The sequence below is a fragment of the Myotis yumanensis genome, unplaced genomic scaffold (genome assembly GCF_028538775.1).
Source record: "Myotis yumanensis isolate MYYU_CA2020_CCGP unplaced genomic scaffold, mMyoYum1.0.hap1 SCAF_10, whole genome shotgun sequence".
NCBI lineage: Eukaryota > Metazoa > Chordata > Mammalia > Chiroptera > Vespertilionidae > Myotis > Myotis yumanensis.
Window position 1 is genome coordinate 545,441 of NW_027223761.1, and position 19,927 is coordinate 565,367.

The 19,927-nt window shown below is 71.3% G+C and overlaps 2 protein-coding genes across 2 annotated transcripts; both read left to right on the forward strand.

Annotated features, from left to right (window-relative positions):
- Positions 1-105: 105 nt before the first annotated feature.
- On the forward strand, positions 106-15,698 carry CD81 (CD81 molecule). The gene is made up of 8 exons (XM_070427095.1): positions 106-303; positions 8,987-9,101; positions 12,230-12,327; positions 13,436-13,510; positions 13,730-13,834; positions 14,385-14,483; positions 15,030-15,116; positions 15,190-15,698. The coding sequence occupies exons 1-8, from the start codon at positions 238-240 to the stop codon at positions 15,250-15,252; spliced, it is 708 nt and encodes a 235-aa protein (XP_070283196.1). The 5' UTR covers positions 106-237; the 3' UTR covers positions 15,253-15,698.
- A 1,052-nt stretch (positions 15,699-16,750) lies between these two features.
- On the forward strand, positions 16,751-19,648 carry TSSC4 (tumor suppressing subtransferable candidate 4). Its single transcript, XM_070426334.1, is given in 4 exon segments — positions 16,751-17,202; positions 18,248-18,370; positions 18,471-18,680; positions 18,682-19,648. Coding segments are annotated over 2 exon segments (975 nt in total). The 5' UTR covers positions 16,751-17,202; positions 18,248-18,370; positions 18,471-18,488; the 3' UTR covers positions 19,465-19,648.
- Positions 19,649-19,927: the final 279 nt, after the last annotated feature.

Genomic DNA, 19,927 nt, shown 5'->3' on the forward strand with positions numbered 1-19,927 from the left:
TCGGGGGCGGGGGCGGGGCCTCGGCGCCGGATAAAGAGCGGAGCCGGGCGCGCGCGCGGGCAGAGAGCGAGCGCGCAGCAGCGGCGGCGGCGACGACCTCACGTGTCCCGACCGGCCTCCCGCGTCACTGTTCCCCGCGCCCCCGGCCGCCGCCCCGGCCCCGGCCCCGGCCGCTCGCCAGGCCCCGACCCCGCGCCCCCGCCCAGCACCGGCCGCGCCCGGGCCCGCCGCGCCGCCATGGGGGTGGAGGGCTGCACCAAGTGCATCAAGTACCTGCTCTTCGTCTTCAATTTCGTCTTCTGGGTGAGCCGGGGGGGGGGGGGGGCAGGGAAAAGGGGGGGCGGGGGAGGGAAAAGGGGGGCGGGGGAGCAGGGGGAGGGGGCGCCCCAGGCTCGCAGGCCGCGTGACCCGCTAGGCCCCGCCGCCCGAGGGGGGGGGGGGGGCGCAGTCGGCCGCCAAGTTGCGGGGCCACCTGTGCGCGCGGGGCGCGGGGTGGGGGCGTCCTGGGCGGGCAGCTGGCGAGAGGGGGTCGTCCGGGCCCCCGCGCCCCTCGATGGCGGGCGGAGGGCGGCGAGCTGGGTTGGGGGGCCTGTGGTCAGTGGGGGCCGGAGCCCTGCGGCCGGGCCGGGCCGAGGCATCTCGGGGCCTCGGGTCTGTCCCCGCGCGGGGATGGCGGCAGGAGCGGGGGGTGCGGCGGGTGCGGGGGGAGCGGGCTCCAGGCCGCGCACCCTGCCCACCCCGCCCGCTGGCTGCTGAGTCCGGGACCATCCTGCCTCGCGGGGACGGAAGGGGGGCTCGAGGGCGGGGCTCACGGCGTCCCGCCCCCATGAGCTCATCCGCGCCGCCGCCCCTGGGTGGGTGGCTGGTCCGGGGGGTGCATCCCCCGGCAGAGTCTAGGGACCGTCCACCCCACCCTGGGCCCAGCCCAGCGCACCCCTCATCCAGCTGCCACAGCCCTGGGGATCCTGCGGGGGGTCCTGGCTCACGGGGCCTGGTGTGGCCGGCGGGCTGGGGGGCCTGCACCATGGGGGCCCCTGTGGGGAGCCTGGTCCCCCGCCCCCTCACCCAGACCAAGGCTGCAGCCTGGCTTCACGGGGGACCCTGGAGGCCCTGAGGGGTGCGGGCTCCAGCTGGCACAGGGCAGCAGCGGGGGGACCTGGGCGTCCCCCAGGGCCCGGGGCCAGCCTCGGACACCCACTTGGGAAAAAGCGCCCACAGGATGGTCACGTGTGGGTGCAGGAGGGTCTGAGAGCCGTTTCCTGACCCGGGTCTCAGCTGCCGCCAGGGGCTGGCTGGGCTCGCACTTTTGTTCTCACTTCCTGTTGGTATGCAGGGGCCCGGAATGGGTGGGGGTCACGCGCCCCTCCCATGGCCATGCCCTGCCTCCCCTGGGCAGTGACGGGGACCCCCTCCCAGGCCCACGCTGCCCGGCTGCTCACCCACCGCGCGGAGAGGACAGGGTGTGTGGGGTGGAGGGTGTATTCCTCAAGTGGGCGCAGAAAGGCGAACTTTCAGGGTGGGCCCCGGAGCAAGGGTGTGGGGCGAGGACCCCACCGGCACAGCCGGGGGCCCAGGGTGAGAGGATAGGGACGGACGGGACTGAGCTAGGGTGCAGGGGGTGTCACGTCCACGTGGGGCGGGCCTGGCGCGGCCCCAGGCAGGTCCTGGGCCTTCACCGAAGGGATGGTGTTCTCGGACTTAGCGTTTGCCTGCTCTGGCCCTGGGGTAGGGGGCAAGGGGCCACCCCGACACCCCTCTGGCCCCTGAGCTGGATGTGAGGCCGAGGACGCTGTCGGGAAGTGGAGGGTGGAGGGTGGAGGGTGGGCGGGGAAGAGGACTTCTCAGGAGTGGGTGCTTGTCCCTCCCACCTGCCCCCTGGGGCCGTCTCCCGGGGAGCCCAGCCCGATGGTCTCCAGGCAGCGGGTGGAGGCGGCACGTCCCCCGGGCATACGTATGGCGGTGTTTCTAGGACGGCTCCCTCCTGGGCCCCATTGGAGCTGAGAACTGCATCCGTGCACGGTCGCCTTGGTCCACAGTCACGGGCCCCACCCACCCGCGCCGGGGGGAGCGCTGAGCCGTGTGCTGGGGGTACCCTGAGGAGCCCCTCTGCGCCCCCTGCGTCACCTGCTGCCGCATGGCGCCGTGGAGTGGACCTGGGTGGAGGCCCCACCGGGCGGCTCTGGTGCTGGCCCTCAGCCTCCCCCTGAAGTGGGGTCCTCTGAACCCCGTCTCCGGGGTGTTGGATGAGCTCACCGAGGGGCGAACTCGGGAACGGTGTTGGCTGTGCAGGCATGGCCTGGGGCACGGGCCTCGGCGCTGGGTAGAGGGAGCTCCCGGTGCCCAGCCGGACGTGCTCGCTGGGCACCCCGGCCACAGGGCAGAAGTGGGTGCCGAGGTGGGTGCCCAGAGAAGGGGGTGACGCGGGCCGTCTGGATCCGGGAACGTTTCAGTTGCATCTTAGAGAGTCAGAGGCCCCCACGGGGAGTGGCCTCAGGCGGCCTGGCAGGCGGGTCCAGGGAGGAGCGGTCACCCCCACGCCCCCTCGGCACGCCTGCCCTCACCCTTGCTGCCACCCTGGGCCCCAGGCGGCACCCAGGCCTGCTCTGGGCTCCCGGCGGCTGGCATCTGGCTGTGAGGCGGGGACGCGGTGCCAAGCAGTGTGGAGATCCCCCTTGGGGTGGGCCGGAGCTTCCTGGCCAAGGTGACCGGGAGCCGAGCCGCTGGGGCCGGTCAGGGAGGCGAGGCTCCATCCCTGCTCACCCCCCGAGCCGGTGGCCTGGGGCAGGGGTGACCCGGGGCAGCGACTGGCCTCACCTGGGGGTAGGTAGGGTGCTCGCCCTCTCCTTGGGGGCTGTCCAGAGAGCCCTGGAGGTGCCGCTGGTCCTTGGGGGTGGACCGCGGCGAGCGTGCCCTGCCTGGGCCTGGCGGTCCTCTCCCTAATGCAGCCGGTGGCCGCGGTCCAGCGGCCCGGCTGCCAGGCCTGGTGGGAACGAGGCTGATGAGAAGCCTCGCTAACGGGCATTTAATTTTCGCTTCCAGACAGCACATGACTGTCTGTCACTTAGTGGTGCTGTCGCCTTCCTTCCGGGAGGGGGGGTGGCCCTGGAGGCTGGGGTTGGGGGGCGGAGATTTCCTGCGGCTCTGGGGTGGGCTCTGGGATGGGCTCTGGGGTGGGCTCTGGGGTGGGCGAGGGGATCCTAGGTGCCCCTGGCCGAAAAGAGGAAGTCTGAGGTCTGACGCTGGAGCCGCCCGTCGGGCCCTCAGCATCAGCTCAGCTCTGCTTCCGGCCGTTGAGTTCAGCTTTGTCTTTAACTCTTGCTACTTCCCTGTCTGGACAGAGGGGCGGCCCCAAACCACTGCTCCCCAAGACCCAGCCCCCGGCTTCCACTTCACCTGAAATCCGTGAGGTTCGCAGTCTGGGAGCCCGTGGGAGGGAGACGGGCCCCTTGGCTCTGGCCCCCTGTTTTGGAGGGGCCCAGGGGTGGGGGGGAGCCCAGCTGCTGGTTCTGGCCCTGGCACCCCAGGACCCGGCCGGGCACTCACGAGGGCTGGGTGACCTTCAGCCGGAGACACCTGCCCGGGGGCTGGACTCTGGGTCCCAGACAGGAGACCGGCCTGGCCGGGAATGGCCCCGGCGACCTTCTGAGCCGTTTCCCACCGGCCCAGCACAAGGCGGCTTGAGCCAACACACACACACACTTATGAGACCACTTGGGGGCCTCCACGTGGGCCCTCAGGTCCTGGGGGAGCACCCGCCAGTGGGTGGGGCCATGCCCAGGGGGCTGACAGCTGGGTCCCCATCCTAACTGGCCACCAGCGCGGGGCAGCGAGGGCGCCTGGGACAGGCCGGTGGCCAGGAGCCCAGGCGCGGGTCCTAGAGCGGCTCCGAGGCTGGGAGCAGGGCCCGCCTCGCCCTAGTCCTTAAGGCATTGCCCCGGCTGCTAACGTCGGATGTGCTTTTGTTGTTGTTTACTGGTTTTTTCAGAGAGAAGGGAGAGGGCTGGAGAGAGAGAAACATCGATGAGAACCCGGATTGGCTGCATGTGGCCTGGCCGGGGACCGAACCAGTGAGCTCTGGGCTCACGGCCGACGCTCAGCGCCGAGCCACCCCGGCCGGCTCTGCTGTTACTGGGTGACGTGATCATCGCCCGGAAGGCAAAGGGACAGGAAGGCAGGGCTGGCCCGCCATGTGGAGCAGGTGGTCAGGTGACCCACCGGGCTCCCCATGCTGCCGCCCGGGGGTCCCTGTACCGACGGCCCTACATCCAGAGCCAGCTCCTGGTGAGGGGGCGTGGAGACTCGGGCCGAGACCCCTGGGCTTCAAGACACCGGGTACAGCTGTGAGAGCCGGAGAGAGGACCCCAGGCGGCCCGCCTTCCGGGGCTGGGAGGCCTGAGGCCAGAGCTCTGCTGGGGGCCCGGGTGCGGGGGCCTCTGAGGGCAGCGGTTTGGGGAACCAGTGGCTGCAGCCCACCCGGGGCTCCCAGCGGGGGCTCTGCTCCCCGCCCGGGGCCGGCCCCGCCCTCTGCACGCACAGCGGTTCCCTCGGCCCCGCCCGGTAACCGCCCAGCTCCCAGGAGGTGGCTGTTCCCACGGCAGCAGGCGCTGGGCTGGGGGTCATCCCCTTTGCCTCCTCCTGGGGCCGACCCGTTACCGCTGGCTGGCAAGACCCTGAGATTCCCGGCGGCCACAGGAGGAAGTGGTGGGCAGGCCGGAAACCAGAGCTGGGACCAGAGCGGTTCATGGGCCAGGCTCCCCAGGGGCAGGTGCTGTGCCCTCAGCCAGCTGGTGCCAGGCAGCTTCCCGGTGCCACTGGCCAGGGCCCTGCCTGAGCCACCCGCCCCCCACCTCCCTCCTTGTCAGACCTGCCCGGCCCCTGCTCCCTGCCCTGCAGGTCACCGGACGCCCGTGTCCACGTGGCTCCCAGCAGGGCCCTCCCAGCCAGCGGGGGTGTGGGGTGGGGAGCAGGGCTGGCCGACCAGGGAGGGTGGCAGGCCCGGGGTCTGGCCCTGGGAGTAGCCGGGCCCTGGGCCCCTCCATGGCCCCGGAGAGGCGGCCGGGGCGCTCTTGGTGGGAAGTGGCACCTGTTCCCCAGCCCGTGGGGTCCGGGCGGGCCAGTGCCCTCCCCCGACTCCCGCCCTATTTTTAGCCGCCTCGCTGGCGGCTTCCTGAGGTCGAGGGGCCGACGGAGGCTTCAGCTTCCTGTGAGCCCAGGTCCCCTGCGAGCGTCCTTCCTGCCTTCGCGGGCCCGGGGCAGCCGCGTACCCAGAGCACGAGGGGCAGGTGCCCCAGGGAGGAGTCTGCCCGTCCCCTGGTGGTGGGCAGAGCGAGGGTCAGCCCGCAGGCACCTCCGTGCCCCCGCCCCCCCTCCGCGGGCATCTCAGCTGGGAAGGGCTTTGAAAGGGGCTCCGGGCTTCCCTCGGCCTTCACCGCCCGGCAGCCTCCAGGCCCCGGCCTCCCCATCGCCCTGCCGGGTGGGTGCTGGCGGTGCCATTTCCCAGCAAGATGTGCCCCCCTTGGCTGGCAGGTGAGAGTGGGGAGCGGAGCCCAGGCCGGGGGTGTCCCTGCTGGGGCCCACCCTGCTCCCGTGGGGCTGCCTTCCCCGAGGACGGGCTCTGGGCTAGACCAGCGTCCCTTCGAGGGAGTTGTCCTGCCGGCGGTGGAATGCGTGGGCAGGACTCGGGGTGGCGCCGGGCCTGCCCGGTGGGGGTGGGGGTGGGGGCCGGGAGACGGGGGGGCTGGGCTCCCTGGCGGGTGGGGGCCTGTGTGCTGGTGGGGGTGGCCCCCTCTTGTCTGGGTCTCTGCAGCGGGCGGGGCCGCTGGATGGGCACTGGCTGGGCAGTGAGGGGGCCTCGGGCCTGCTGGGCAGAACCCCTCCCTCGAGCACCCTCGCGGCGGCTTCTTGGAAATGCAGGGCCGGGCAGGAGCCCAGCGCGCTTGGCAGCCCTGCTCAGCCAGCTCCATCAGCACGAGTCTCAGGAAGGGGGAGGAAGGAGACACACAGAACCTTCCCGCAGGGTTACACACGCCCGTGCTGTGCCCAGCGCGGCCCTCCCCACAGGGTAGCGGCTCAGCCCCGAGAGCTGCCGCCCGAGCAGGCGCCCTCCCCACGGCCGGCTGGCCGAGCGGTGTCCCGTGGCCACGCGTGGACGGCCACGTAGGCCGGCCTCGCCGCTCCCGCTGGCGTGATGAGCTTGGCACCGTCCCCCCACGGCGGTCGGCTCCCGCACCCTCGTGTCCTGGTGTCACAGACGAGGCGGCTCCTCGCCTCCGTGGGCGCTGGACTCTGGTGACGGACGTGTGCGTCCTCGGCCTGTGGGCAGGACAGCGGGCCCGGTGAGCCCCAAGCGTGTCCCCTGAAGGCCTTGCTGAGTTGAAGTTCAGTGGCCAGAGGTTTGGGGGGACTTGTGTGGTGTGTTTTTTTTAAGTTTTATTGGACGTAAACGGCCATAAACGTGTGTAACACGTACAACGCGTTGAGTTTTGGCCCAAGTAGATGGCTGAGAAGCGGCCCCACCACCAGGACAGTGGGCACAGCTCCAGCCCCGTCCCCTCCCCCACCCCCACCCCACGCCAGGCAGCCGGCCCGGTGTCTGCCCCGAGTTTGCATTTCTTGTGGGGCCGCCCCGTCAGCGCTGTGGCAGGTGTTGCTGCCTCGGGGGTCCCCACTCTTGCTGGGAGGGTCCCCTGTGCTGCCCCACCTTCTGCTTTGTTCCTGCATCCAGGCCCCTGAGGGTGGGTGTCTGGGCTGTTCCCGGCTGGGGCTGTGTCACGGGAGCTGCCGGGAGCACTGGGACCGGGACCGTGGCCGTGGCTGTGTCCGTGGCTGCAGCGTCACTTCCGCGCAGGGGAGGGGGCACAGGTGGGCGCGGGTCTCCTTCGGAGCTGCCCCTCCCCCTAGCTGGAGGTCGTTGTCCTCCTCGTCCAGTGGCCCCTCAGGGCGGGGGGCGGGGCCCGGGACTTGGTCGCGTTCCCCGACGCCCGTGACGCCCTGTCTGTTCACGCGAACCGCCCCTGGGTTCTTCTCTCTGGCGAGGCCGTTCACAGCATTCGTCTGTCGGGTAAACGTACTTTGAGGCTCGAACGTGCTTCCCAGACTTTGGGAACCACTTGCTGAGCCGCCCGCCCGCCCAGTGGGCAGCTCCTCTCGGGGAGCAGGCTCGGGGGCAGGCGCTGTTTCAGGGCCCTGGCCTGCCTCCTGGGCCGAGGTTGTGGGGCTCTGGGGCTCCAGGCGCCGTCCACCCCTCCCTCCGCTCTTCCGTTGTGGGCGGCCAGTCCTGCAGGTGACGGGCCGGGAGGAGGCGGCTCGCAGCCGAGCCCTGCCCTGCACCTGCCTCCCAGTTACTCTCGGAGGGCAGGCTGGGGCCACGGGAACCGGGGGGGGTGGGGGGGGGGAGACCCCTCCTCGATGAAGGCGCCGGCTGTGCGATCCCACAGGAGCCCTGGGGGTGGGTCCCGGTGACCCTAGACTGGCCTGTCCCCTCAGCTCCTGAGGCGAGGGCCTGGCTGCACAGAAAAGATGGGGGCGGCCCCAGCCCAGCCAGGCGCCACCCCACGCTGGGCTCCCCTGGCCACGGACACTGAGGCCGCTGTGACCGCAGAGGGAGCCCCGGCAGCTCCCCCCTCCCCGCTGACTGGGTGTCTCACAAAGCGGCTCTGGACCACACTTTGCAAACAGAAGTGATGTTTTCAGGCCAGAGTTACCACGGCAACCCTCAGCCGCCTCTGGAGGCGCAGATGGCAGCCAGCTCGGGGGGAGGACTCGGGCACCCCCCGCCCCCACTCTCCAACTCCCCCTCGGGGTGACAGGCCCCATAGAGCAGGGACCGGATGCTGGGGGCCTGGGACCCCACGTGGGTCAGGCCTGAGGCTGGTCAGCTAGTTCCTCGGGGTCTGTTTTTTTCTCTTTTTTCAAAATATATTTTTACTGATTTCAGGGAGGAAGGGAGAGGGAGAGAGAAACATCAACGATGAGAGAGAATCATGGGTCGACTGCCTCCTGCACACCCTCCTCTGGGGATCAAGCTCAGAACCCAGGCCTGTGCCCAGACCGGGAACCGAACCGTGACCTCCTGGTTCATAGGTTAACGCTCAACCGCCGAGCCCCGCCGAACGGGCTGTTTTTTAATTTCTCTTCCCCAAGGACACGTGGCCGCGGTCAGTGGGGTCGGCGCCTGGACGTTCCCAGCGCTGGGATGGGAGGCCCGGCTCAGCGCGGACGCTGGAGGCAGAGGCGGCCGGGAGTGGCCAGGCCTTCCCACCAGAGCCCTGCAGCTGCGGGAGCTCAGCCCCGCGGAGGGCACCCAGGCTGGTCAGGTGCTCAGTGGGCACAGGCCTGGCCGGGCCTGGTCTGGCCTCCTCACCAAGGGCAGACCCACTTGCCACCCCGGGAGCCCCGTCGCTCACCAGGCTCTGGGGGGGCCTCCTTCCTGCCCGACGGCTCAGCGTAGCCGCCTTCCTGCCCCATCCGGAGCGCCCAGCGGCTTCCTTCCTCCTGCCGCCTCCCCTCCGCCCGTCCCCGCGGGCTCCCACGTGCTCAGGACTATGGGCAGTGCCACCCCCAGAGGGGCCCGGTGTCCCCTGGGCGGCTCGGGGTCCGTGGTGGCCACAGGCCAGAGCAAATGCACATAAGGGCGCCCCCTAAAAATGCAGGCACCAGTTACACCCGAGCTTCAGGTGCACAGCGAGCACGCTCGGCACTTAGCATGGCCCGTGGGTTTAGGGGGCACGCACTGCAGGGGGTGGGTGGGGACCCACATTGTGGTCCCTGATGGCTGCTGGGTCCCGGAGACCCAGGCCTTCCTGGGGCACCTCAACACCCCCCGGCAAAGCAGGCGTCCGGCGGCCGCGGAGGCCCTCGGAGGGGAGGCCCGGCACGGCCTCCGGGCTGCTCCGTGTGTCACATACAGCTCACACGCGGTGTGTTGCGGCTCACACCTGCCCTGCGGCCTGGGCCACAGGTAACGCCTGCCCTGTCCCTTTCCCAGCTGGCCGGAGGCGTGATCCTGGGCGTGGCCCTGTGGCTGCGCCATGACCCGCAGACCACCAACCTGCTCTACCTGGAGCTGGGCGACAGGCCTGCACCCAACACCTTCTACGTCGGTGAGTTCTCGTGGGCCGCCTGCTGCGGGAGGGGCCTGCACGGTGGCTCAGGAGGTATCTGGTCATGAGCTCAGGGAGGCCAGGCAGGCAGTCAGGGAGGGCTCCCAGGAGGAGGCAGGGCTCCCAGGAGGAGGCGGGGCTGAGTGGGCTTCCTCTGTGCTCCATTGGGGAGGAGGAACCAAGGGTTCTCTGAGCAGGAGGGAGAGATGGAGCCAGAGAGCCCAAGGGGTGAGGTCAGCCTGGGGCCTGAGGGCCTGGGTAAGGCCTTGGGGTACCCCCCACCCCCACCCCCACCCCCATGGTCCAGGGAAAGCAGAACTGAGGGGGTGTGGCTTGTTGGGCCCCGATCGCTCTGGGGGCTGAGCCAGAGCTCGAGGGCAGTGGCCGAGTGGGGCGGGGGAGCTGTGTCCTGGTGGGTATTTTGGGAGGCTCCCTGGGAAGGGGGGCCGGATGCCTGGGCAGCCAGCGCCTGAGACTGGGGGGTGGAGACTCAGGCCCGGGAGGGAGGGTGGGGGCCGCTGCCTCGGGCCACCCACAGCCACACCTGCTGCCTTATAGGCTGCCCATTGGCCTGTGGGCCTCCCAGAGGCACCAGCTATGGGGGGGGGGGGGGGGGGGGGATGGGGGGCAGGGGAGGCCTGTTGTGGGTCCCAGCCAGCGGGTGGGAGGCGAGCCTGGCCCTGCTGGGATCTGGGTGTTTGCGGAGATGTTTCCCGCAAAGAAGGTGGGTGTGACCTTTGGGCCCAGCGCAGGCGGCTGCCCCGGCCTGGTGCCGGGCCTTGTTGGGAGCCCCACAGACCTGGGCACATGCTCGGCGGCACCTGCCAGGGTCCTTGCCCGGCCGGGAGGCAGGGGGCTGGGTGGCAGGGACCTGGACAGGTGCCCCTCCTCCCCGGAGAGCCCAGCCTGGGCCTCGGGCCGTGGTTCCCTGGGGGCAGCCATCCCTGGGGAGGGCCTGAACCCGTCTGCAGGCCCCCCAGATGGGAGCCCCTCACAGGCTGGTCTCGGGGGAGCCCGCCACCCCAAGAGCACATGTGGGCACCACCAATCCTGGGCCAGCCGCACAGGTGTCTGAGGACTCGGGGGATCCCCTGGGCCCTTGAGGGCTGTTTCTCTCCTGGGGGGCCCCTTGCAGGCGTCTCCTCCCCCCTCCCCAGGACTCTAAGCCACAGGCCCCCAGGCATGACCCAGCGGGTCCCTGTCCCTCCAGATGCCTGAGGCACTGCCACCGCCTCCCCGTCCCCTCTCTGGGGCCTGGGACTGGAGCCCGCCCTTGGACAGGGGTGTGGGAAGGGGTCCCTCTTCCTGGGGGGAGGCTGCTCTGCTCGAGGTCCGGCCTGGCTGGAGAGGACCCGAGGGCTCCCGGCTTCAGGCCAGGGCTGGGCTTGGGCTGGTGCAGGGCTCAGGGCGCAGGGCACAGGTGGGCCCGGGAGGTTGGGGGGCCGTGGGGGCCGCAGCTGCTCTGGCTCTTGGCAGAAGGGTGGAGGCTCGGGGCTGTGCCCAGGCGCCATGGGGAAGTGGCCCCTGAGGAGGCCGGTGGGCAAGGCTGGCCTGGAGCAGGTGTCCCCCTAGGTCCGTGGTCGGCAAACTGCGGCTCGAGAGCCACATGCGGCTCTTTGGTCCCTTGAGTGTGGCTCTTCCACAAAATACCGACTTCCGCGCATGGGCCACGAAGTTTCAACCGCACTGTACGTGTGCGCCCACACGTGGTATTTTGTGGAAGAACCACACTCAAGGGACCAAAGAGCCGCATGTGGCTCACGAGCCGCAGTTTGCCGACCACTGACCTAGGCAGGTGCTGCCCGGCTGCCCCGGCCTCTGCCCGTCTCCTGGCTGGGCAGCCGCCGCATTGGACCACCTGGCGGGCAGGGTGAGGGCAGGGCCTGGACCGGACTGGGCTTCTGCCGCCGCCGCGGGCACGGGCCTCCCGGAGCCCCTCTGGCTGCCCAGCGCCTGCCCCGCCAGGAGGCCTTGGCCCTCGGGTGCGTCTCGCCGGCTCTGACGTGGGCTGGGCCTGCCAGGGACAGGGGCAGGGCTCCCCAGGACAAGGGCTCTTTGTGCGACGCCAGGACGAGGGGCGGTTAGCGGGCACCCTCAGCATGGGCAGCCCTGCTGCCTCGGCGGGCGCCCGACCTCACCTGGGAGCTGGACGGGTCCCTGCACGGTGGGGGGGCGGGGGGCGGGGCTGGGCCTGGGGGACTGTGGGTCGGCACCTGCTCTGGGGTCTGCTGGCCCCTTGCAGGACCCTCCACAGCCCTGAGCACGTCTCCTCTGGCCCCTGCAGCATCTCTCGAACCTCACTGAGGGTGCTGTGCCGGGAGCCGGGAGCCCCTGAGCGCAGCCGTGGGGGAGGCGGCCCTCGGCCAGGCCACAGGGGGCCACCGGAGGCTTTGTCCTGAGCCTGGGGGGCCCCGGGCCTGAGGGGGTGGGGGCTGAGCTGGGTCCTGCTCGGGAGAAGACGGGCTGCCACGTGTGCTGTGACGGCCGATGGCTGGGAGACCCTGCAGGGACGCGGCCGGCTCCCAAGGGCACAGGAAGGCTGCTCGGCCCGGCGGAGCCTCTGGAGCCCCTTCCCGGGTGGCCGCCTGCCTCCCCAGGGTGTGTGCCCGCCCGGTGGGCATTCGGGCAGGTCAGGAGGACAAGCCCACCCGTGTGCCGTCCTCACGCCGCCACACCCCGTCCTGGAAGGGGCCCCACTGCCCGCCCCCCCAGCTCCTGGCCACCGCGCCCAGCGGTCTCCAGCGCGGGCCTTGGGCGAGTCCAGCCCCTGAGCTCCGACCTGTGGGGCCACCCAGGCCACCCCACCTGCCCCCCCCCCCCACCAGCCCACAGCGGGGCCCTCCCCGCCACGGCGCCCAGACAGGGCTGTGGGCCGAAAGGTGCTGGTTGTAGGGGTCACACGGGGAGAGAGACAGTCCCACCGAGCGCGGACCCATGTTCTCTGAGCCCTTCCCAGGAGGCCGTGGTGCCGAGAAGAGGAAGCAGGCACAGGCCTCACTGGGGCCGGGCTGCGGTGCCCCCGCCGCTCCTCCCTGGGCGGGGCGTGTGCACCCGCGGGGAGAGGGCTCCAGGGGTCACGGCCCAGGAGGCCCCGGTGGGCGGGCCTGCCTGAGCCGTGTCCTCCGCAGGCATCTACATCCTCATCGCCGTGGGCGCCGTCATGATGTTCGTGGGGTTCCTGGGCTGCTACGGGGCCATCCAGGAGTCGCAGTGCCTGCTGGGGACGGTAGGTCGCGGGGTAGAGGTGAGGGGTGTGGGGGGGGCACAGGGCTGACGCCCCAGGAAGAGCCAGGAGCTCCGGGAGGCTGTGCGAGGTCAGGAGCCGGGGCGCCCCATGCCCAGCCTGGCCCTGGTGGAGGGGTCATGGCAGCCGGCACCTTCCCCGTTGGGCGAGTCTTAGACTCTGTGCCCCCAGCTCCATGGGGCTCACTCCCAGGCGGGAGGTGGGGGGTCCTGTGGTCACTTGGATGTTGGTCATCTGTGGAAGGTCCACCCCACGCCACCGCCACTGGTCTGGGCCTCTGAAAGCCCTGGGTGGTCCTGGCCTGCCCTGACCCCCCTCTGCTCTGACCCCCCCTCTGCTCTGATCCCCCCTCTGCTCTGACCCCCCCTCTGCCCTGACCCCCCCCTCTGCCCTGATGCCCCTCTGCCCTGATCCCCCTCTTTGCCCTGACACCCCCTCTGCCCTGACCCCTCTCTGCCCTGACCCCCCCTCTGCCCTGACCCCCCCTCTGCCCTGACCCCTCTCTGCTCTGACCCCCCTCTGCTCTGACCCCCCCCTCTGCTCTGATCCCCCCTCTGCTCTGACCCCCCCTCTGCCCTGACCCCCCCCTGCCCTGATGCCCCTCTGCCCTGATCCCCCTCTTTGCCCTGACACCCCCTCTGCCCTGACCCCTCTCTGCCCTGACCCCCCCTCTGCCCTGACCCCCCCCTCTGCCCTGACCCCCCCTCTGCCCTGACCCCTCTCTGCCCTGACCCCCCTCTGCTCTGACCCCCCCTCTGCTCTGATCCCCCCTCTGCTCTGACCCCCCCTCTGCCCTGACCCCCCCCCTCTGCCCTGATGCCCCTCTGCCCTGATCCCCCTCTTTGCCCTGACACCCCCTCTGCCCTGACCCCTCTCTGCTCTGACCCCCTCTCTGCTCTGACCCCCCCTCTGCCCTGACCCCCCTCTGCTCTGACCCCCCTCTGCTCTGACCCCCCCTCTGCCCTGACCCCTCTCTGCTCTGACCCCCTCTCTGCTCTGACCCCCCCTCTGCCCTGATGCCCCTCTTTGCCCTGACACCCCCTCTGCCCTGACCCCCTCTTCCCTGACCCCCCTCTCTCGGCCTTTGCAGTTCTTCACCTGCCTGGTGATCCTCTTTGCCTGTGAGGTGGCCGCCGGCATCTGGGGCTTTGTCAACAAAGACCAGGTGAGCTGGGCCCTGGGGATGGCCAGCCCAGCTGGGTCCTCGGGGGGAGGGAGCAGCACCCACTGCTAGGTTGGGGGACAGTCAGGCTGCGGTGCTCTTGGGGCTCCTCCTGGGGCCACGGAGGGCTTTCGGGGAGGTGGCCTGGGTGGGCTGGGGGCTGGGTCTGTCCTGCGGAGCCCGCGAGGCCCGGCCCTCACCCTCGGGGCTTCCCCTCCCCAGATCGCCAAGGACGTGAAGCAGTTCTACGACCAGGCCCTGCAGCAGGCGGTGGTGGACGACGAGGCCAACAACGCCAAGGCCGTGGTGAAGACCTTCCACGAGACGGTGCGGGCTGGGGTCGGGGCGCTGGGGACGGGGGAGGCGGCGGGGGGGGGCTGGGGACGGGTGGAGGCGGGGGGGCTGGGGACGGGGCGGGGAGACGGAGGCTGGGGACGGGGAGGCGGGGGGGGGGGCTGGGGACGGGTGGGGGCGGGGGGGCTGGGGACGGGGCGGGGAGACGGAGGCTGGGGATGGGGGGAGGCGGGGGGCAGGGGTGAGGCCTGGCTGGGGTTGAGTCTGGCCTCAGCTCCGACCTTGGGAGCAGGAGGGACCTGGCAGCCCTGCTCCTCAAGGACCATGGGCCCCCCTGTAAGCCGGGGGTGGGGGGAGATGGGAGGCTCCTCTGGGACCTGTGGCCCTTGGTATGGGGATCAGATAGGCCAGGCCAGCCGGGTGCTGAGGTCTCTGAGCAGCCCAGCTGAGCAGGAGGGGAGGGGAGGAGGGGACCTTCCCAGCCCCCTGCCCTCGCCCACGCCCACGCCCGGCGGGTCCTTGGCCCTCCCCTCGGGTCACTTCCGCGTGCGGGGCTGACTGCGGCCGCCCTCTGTCTCTGCAGCTCAACTGTTGCGGCTCCGACGCGCTGACCACCCTGACCACCTCCATCCTCAAGAACAACCTGTGTCCCTCCGGCAGCTCGCTGTTCACCAACCTGCAGGTGAGTGGGCCGCCCGCCCTCCCGGGGTCCCGGTGGTGGCCACACTGGGTGGTGCCGAGGCCCATGGGGAAGGGGACTGTCCACCCGGTCTGGTTCCTGACCGGGCAGCTCTGAGTCCGACTGCCAGGCTGGAGGCCACCCTGACCTCCGGTCAACGCCCGGGTGCTGCTGAGGATTCCGAGTGGAAGAGGGCGCAGCACGTTGCTTCCACATTTGTTTTAAAATATGTTTTATTGATTTGAGAGAGACACACACACACACACACACCGGTCGGCTGCCTCCTGCACGCCCCACACCGGGGATCGAGCCCGCGACTGGGGCCTGTGTCCTGACGGGGAATCGAACCGGGACCTCCTGGTTCCTAGGTCGATGCTCAACCCCTGAGCCACTTGGTCTGAAAACCTGTGTCGGATCCAACACGGCAGAGACCTGAGGGGCCGGGGAGCGCCCCCACCCCTGTTCTCTCTGCAGTGACCCTGCTGCGTTGCTGGGGAGGAGGGGGAGCGCAGGACTGGCGCCCCTGACACCCCGCCCCCGCCCCCGCAGGCGGACTGCCACCAGAAGATCGACGACCTCTTCTCCGGGAAGCTGTACCTCATTGGCATCGCGGCCATCGTGGTCGCCGTGATCATGGTGAGTGGGCGGGTGGGCACCTTCCCTGCCCCGTCCCCAGGAGGCGGGTGCTGACGGCCGTCCCCCCCCGCAGATCTTCGAGATGATCCTGAGCATGGTGCTGTGCTGCGGCATCCGGAACAGCTCCGTGTACTGAGGCCCCGCCCGCTGCCCGAGGCCTGGACGTCCCGAGAGGGGCGGGCACCGCCTTGTAGATAACCTGCCCGGTATTACTCTGCTACACTTCTTAGCTTTTTTACTTTTGAGGTTTTGCTCCCCATTATCTTTCGGGGCTGACAGCTCCTGTAGGTGGCGTAAGAGTCGGCCTTGGGGACTGCAGGGCAGGGTCCCCTCTGCTGCTGGGGCCACGCGGGGCTCCGCCTGCTCAGCCAGGCCTCTGGGGTCGGGGCTGAGAGCACCTCCCACCGCCCCCACGCCCGCCTTGGCCTTTTTTAATCCTCGTTCCCTTCCTGCCACCGGCCTCGGAGCTGGGTCTGTGAGCAGCCTCTGCCTTCGACGCACCTGTCCTTTCTAACGCGGCACCTTCCATTGTAACTACACCTTGAAAGTCACTCAATAAAGGAGGAGAAAGTAGGCATGTAACACGCCACCGCCTGCCTGTGCCGCCGTGTGTGTGGGGGGGGGGGGGGCGGGGGGGGGGGGGCGGCAGGAGCCTGGCGCGGGGCTCAGCTCTGTGGTCCTTGCTGGGCCCAGGTGTGCTGCCCACCCTGCTGGGCGGTGATGGGGGCCTGGGGACGCTCCATGTGCCCCAGAAACATCCTCCCCAACCTCAGCCCCACCCCCACCCCCACCCCTGTGCTCCCCGCCTGGAGGGGGCAGGAGGGGCTGAGCTGGGGTGGCCTCTGCAAGACCCGCCTTCCCCTCCCGCCGCTCCCAAGCCTCCTGCCTGCCCGCCTGGGTGCCCAGAGGAGCTGGGTGGCTGTGGCCAAGCGGCGTCTTGCAGGGCCGGAGGGGGCGTCCACCCCCGACCACAGCGGACTCAGGCCCAGCGTGTCCTGCCGCAGGGCTGCCGGCCGCGGGGAGCTGGGGGCTGATCAGGCCGCTGGCCGTCACCGTGAGCCTCAGGCAGGCTCCCACCGTGTGTACGTTAGATGGACCCCTGAGGCCAGAGGGCCTGGCCGTGGATCCCGTGGGCGGCCTCCGTGGGGGCTGATTCTGGGGCCGCCATGGAGAGCCCTGGGGCCTCGCAGGTCTGCCCTCCACAGCCTGTGCCCGGCGGGCCGGTGGGACAGCAGGTGGCCCAGCGCTGGAGGTCGGACGTCCTGCAGTGTGACCCGGACTCGGTGCTGGGCGGGCGCGGGGGCCTGGGGATGAGCCGTCCGGGGTGCAGGGAGGACGGGCCGGGGGTGCAGGGAGAACAGAGGGTGCAGGGAGAACAGAGGGTGCAGGGAGGACGGGCTGGGGGTGCAGGGAGGACGGGCCGGGGGTGCAGGGAGGACGGGCCGGAACCCGCACTCCCAAGGCGCCGGGACAGCAGCCCGGGGAGGGCGCGAGGGGGCAAGGTCCCCGCACTTCGAGGGCAAGGCAATACGCGGGGCCACGCGGCCTGTACCCGGGGGCTGCCATCCGCTTCGGGTGCCCCTCCCGAGCGGGATGCCCCGGCTGCCGCCTGGCCTGACCGCCCAATCCGGGCCCAGAACCCACGAAGGCGCTCCGGTCACTTCCGGCCAGGACCGGAAGTGTCCGCGAACGGCGCCCGCCTCGCGCTACGACGCACTTCCGGCCTGAGGGCCCGCTGTCCTCACGACCTCCAGTAGGGGGCGCTGGGGCCTCGGTAACAAGGCGAAGACCGTTAGGCCTCGCGAGTTCAGGGAGCTCGGAGTCCCCACCCCTAACCCCCTCTAATTAATTCCGGGTTCTTTTCACGAACCAGTGACGCCATTTCCGGGGATGGGAAGGCTAGGAAGAGAGCGCAAGAGTAACGATCACATGTCCCGACAGGCCTCGGGAGTAGCGGCCCAGTGCCTTATGGGAGATGTAGTTCATCGGGCACGGCAGCTGCGGCGCTCGGCCGGCGGAGGACTCGGTTTCCCAGAGGGCCGAGCACGACGCAAGATGGAGACGGCCGGGCCGCGGTAACCCGCAGGTTTGTGATGGGAGCGCACGGCGGCTCGGGCCCGTGGCCCCTCGGGGGGCTCCTGTGTCTCTCGCGCCTCCAGGCCTGGCCCTTGGGCCCTCGAGTCTCGTGAGGCCCGGGCCGTGGCCCCCGAGACGCCGGCCTCGGGAGGGGAGAGCCTGCTGCGCACGGGCCGGGCTGCGGGGCAGGTGCACGGAGCCGGCGTCCGCTGCCCAGTCCCCGGCCCCGCGGCCGGACGCGGCGGCGCCGCCCTCCTCCGAGCTCCTACCGTTCTCGGAGACCCCCGCCCCGACTGTCCCGGCATCTGTCCGCTCCTCCCGGGCGGCGTGGGGGGCGGGGGCAGCTCGGAACCCGCTTCGCCGACAGCGCACCGTGCGCCCCAGCGGACGCCGCGGGGTGTGCGCCCTCCCTGGGAGCGGCCCCGGGAATGGAGCCTCGCCGCGCTGGGCTCGTGGCGGGGCGCGGGGCGCTGGGAGAAGGGGGGCGGGCGGCCGAGAGCGGTGCCGGGGGCGAGGCTGGCCCGTGGGGGGCGGGGGCGGGGGCAGGAGAGGCGCCCCCGGCAGTCGCTCCCGGAGCCGCAGGGACCGGCCTCCGCCCCGCGGGGCTCCTGCGGGTGCAGGTCGGCGCCCTGTTCCCGAGCGGGACCCTCCGACGCCCGGGACGTGGCCGCAGACACCGGGGGACGGGGGGGGCTCGCGGGCAGCTCCCCGCCGACAGGAGCCCCGTCCTGCGGGCCGGCAGGGGCCGCGCCGGTGGGGAGGGTCCGAGCGGAGCCCGGGCTGCTTGGGGCCGCGGTTCCTTGCTCCCCCGTCCGCCCCGTCCTCGCTGCATTTGGACTCAGCCTTGGGGTCTGGGTGCGCGCGGCCCTCCCCGGCCTGTGGGTGCTGAGTGAGCTGGGGGTCCGAGGCCCCAAAACCCGGGCTCTGCCGCTCGCTGGTCGTGCCCCCCCCACCCCCACCCCCGTCATGGCATCAGTCCCCGGTCGGGGTGCCACTGGGCACGTTCACTGTCTGACCTCCGTCCCTCCCTCCCTCCCTCCGCCTCCGTGGAGCAGGTGGAGCAGGTGGAGCAGCTGAGCTGAGCTGAGCAGAGCCGCGCAGGGGACTTCGTGTTGAGGACACGCCCGCCTCTGCCCACAGGGCTCGGCCATCGGCATTGGCACCCGGCACCCAGGAAGGTGAGGAGCGGGCGTTCGGGGAGGGCGTTCCGGGGGAGCGGGCGTTCGAGGGGAGCGGCCCGGCAGGGCTGAGCCCTGGCCTCACGCAGTCTGGGTCTAGGTGTGCCGCCCAGGACGCATGGCGGAGGTGGGGGCCGGCGAGCCCTCCCCTGGCCTGGAGGTCGAACAGGGGACGGAGTACGACGTCCTGCCTCCGCCCACCGTCTCCCTCAGCGACTCCGACTCGGACTCCGATCTCAGCTGGCCCGGCAGCGCCCCGCTGGAGGCCCTGTCCCCCGGGGAGGCCCAGGGGGACTCGGGCCCCGACAGCCCCCCCCTCGCCGCCCAGGGGCCCCCCCGCTGCCGCTGTGCAGCCTTTCCACCTGCGGGGCACCAGCAGCACCTTCTCTCAGCGCAGCCACAGCATCTTCGACTGCCTGGAGGGGGCGGCCAGGCAGGCTCTGCCGCCCGAGGGCCGGGCGGGCCTGGGTGACGGTGGGGGCTTCAAGCAGCCCTGGGTGCCCCCCAGCCGGCCCCTAGCGGAGGGCCCGGGCCGAGCCCGTCAGAGCCTCGTCCCCCCGAGGACGCCCCCCGTGCCCGACTACGTGGCCCACCCCGAGCGCTGGACCAGGTACAGCCTGGAGGACGTGGCCGAGGACAGCGAGCAGAGCAACTGGGCGGCCGCCCTGGACTTCCTGGGCTCCCCGCGGGGGGCTGTGCCAGGCAGCTACGAGCCCTCCTTCAACCAGGACCCGTCCAGCCGCGGGGAGGGCAGGGTCGTCTTCTCCAAGCCCACCCGTGCCGAGGCCAGGCCCGCCAGGCCGGAGAGGAAGAGGGTCCTGCCGGAGGCGGGGGGCCCCGGCGGGGCTGAGGGCACCGTGGAGCTGGCGCACCTGGCCAGGCCTGGGAGCCCGGAGGCTGAGGAGTGGGGCGGCCCCCACGGGGGCCTGCAGGAGGTGGGCGTGCCCGAGGGGGCCCCCCATAGTAGGCTGGCGGCGGGCCCCCCGGCGGTGGAGACGGTTGGCTTCCACGGCAGCAGGAAGCGGAGCAGAGACCACTTCCGGAGCCAGAGCGCGGGCCCCGCGGGCCCCGAGGTCCCCGGTGCCGAGGCCTGACAGCGAGACGGCCCCCAAGTCAGGGGCCCTCACCCCTGGGGCTGGGGGTCAGATGGGCAACCTGCTGGAGGCGCCGTGGCCTGGTTGGGCTCAGGCAGTGGCTTTGGGGCTGGGACCTTGCCAAGGGCACTGGAAGCTGGGCCCGCTGGTGCCCGTGGAGGAGCAATAAAGGTTTTGGGTTTTACTCGGGCTCCGCGTCGCTCTAAACCCTCCCCACCCAGGACTGGGAGACCGGGACCTCTGCTCTCCGCTCCCACCCAAGCTCCTGCCGGCCTCAGAGGCCTAAGTCGCCCTGCGATGTGCAGCAGTGGGTCTTCCCGAGGGACTGGGTGGCTGGCCTCGCCTCGCATGGGGCGGGGGCGCCTTGACCCCAACCCACGGGCCAGGGAGCCTTTCTCGCGGCACAGGGTCCACAACCCGGTGACCTGAATGCCTCCAAGGGCCCACGGGTCTGAGGGTGCAG

What these genes read in the sequence shown, in the direction of transcription:
- CD81 (XM_070427095.1), top strand. Translation starts at nt 238, where the DNA reads ATGGGGGTGGAGGGCTGCACCAAGTGCATCAAGTACCTGCTCTTCGTC. An exon ending in TCTTCAATTTCGTCTTCTGG is followed by an intron (nt 304 to 8,986) that starts GTGAGCCGGGGG and finishes TCCCTTTCCCAG; the next exon opens with CTGGCCGGAGGCGTGATCCT. An exon ending in CGCAGTGCCTGCTGGGGACG is followed by an intron (nt 12,328 to 13,435) that starts GTAGGTCGCGGG and finishes CGGCCTTTGCAG; the next exon opens with TTCTTCACCTGCCTGGTGAT.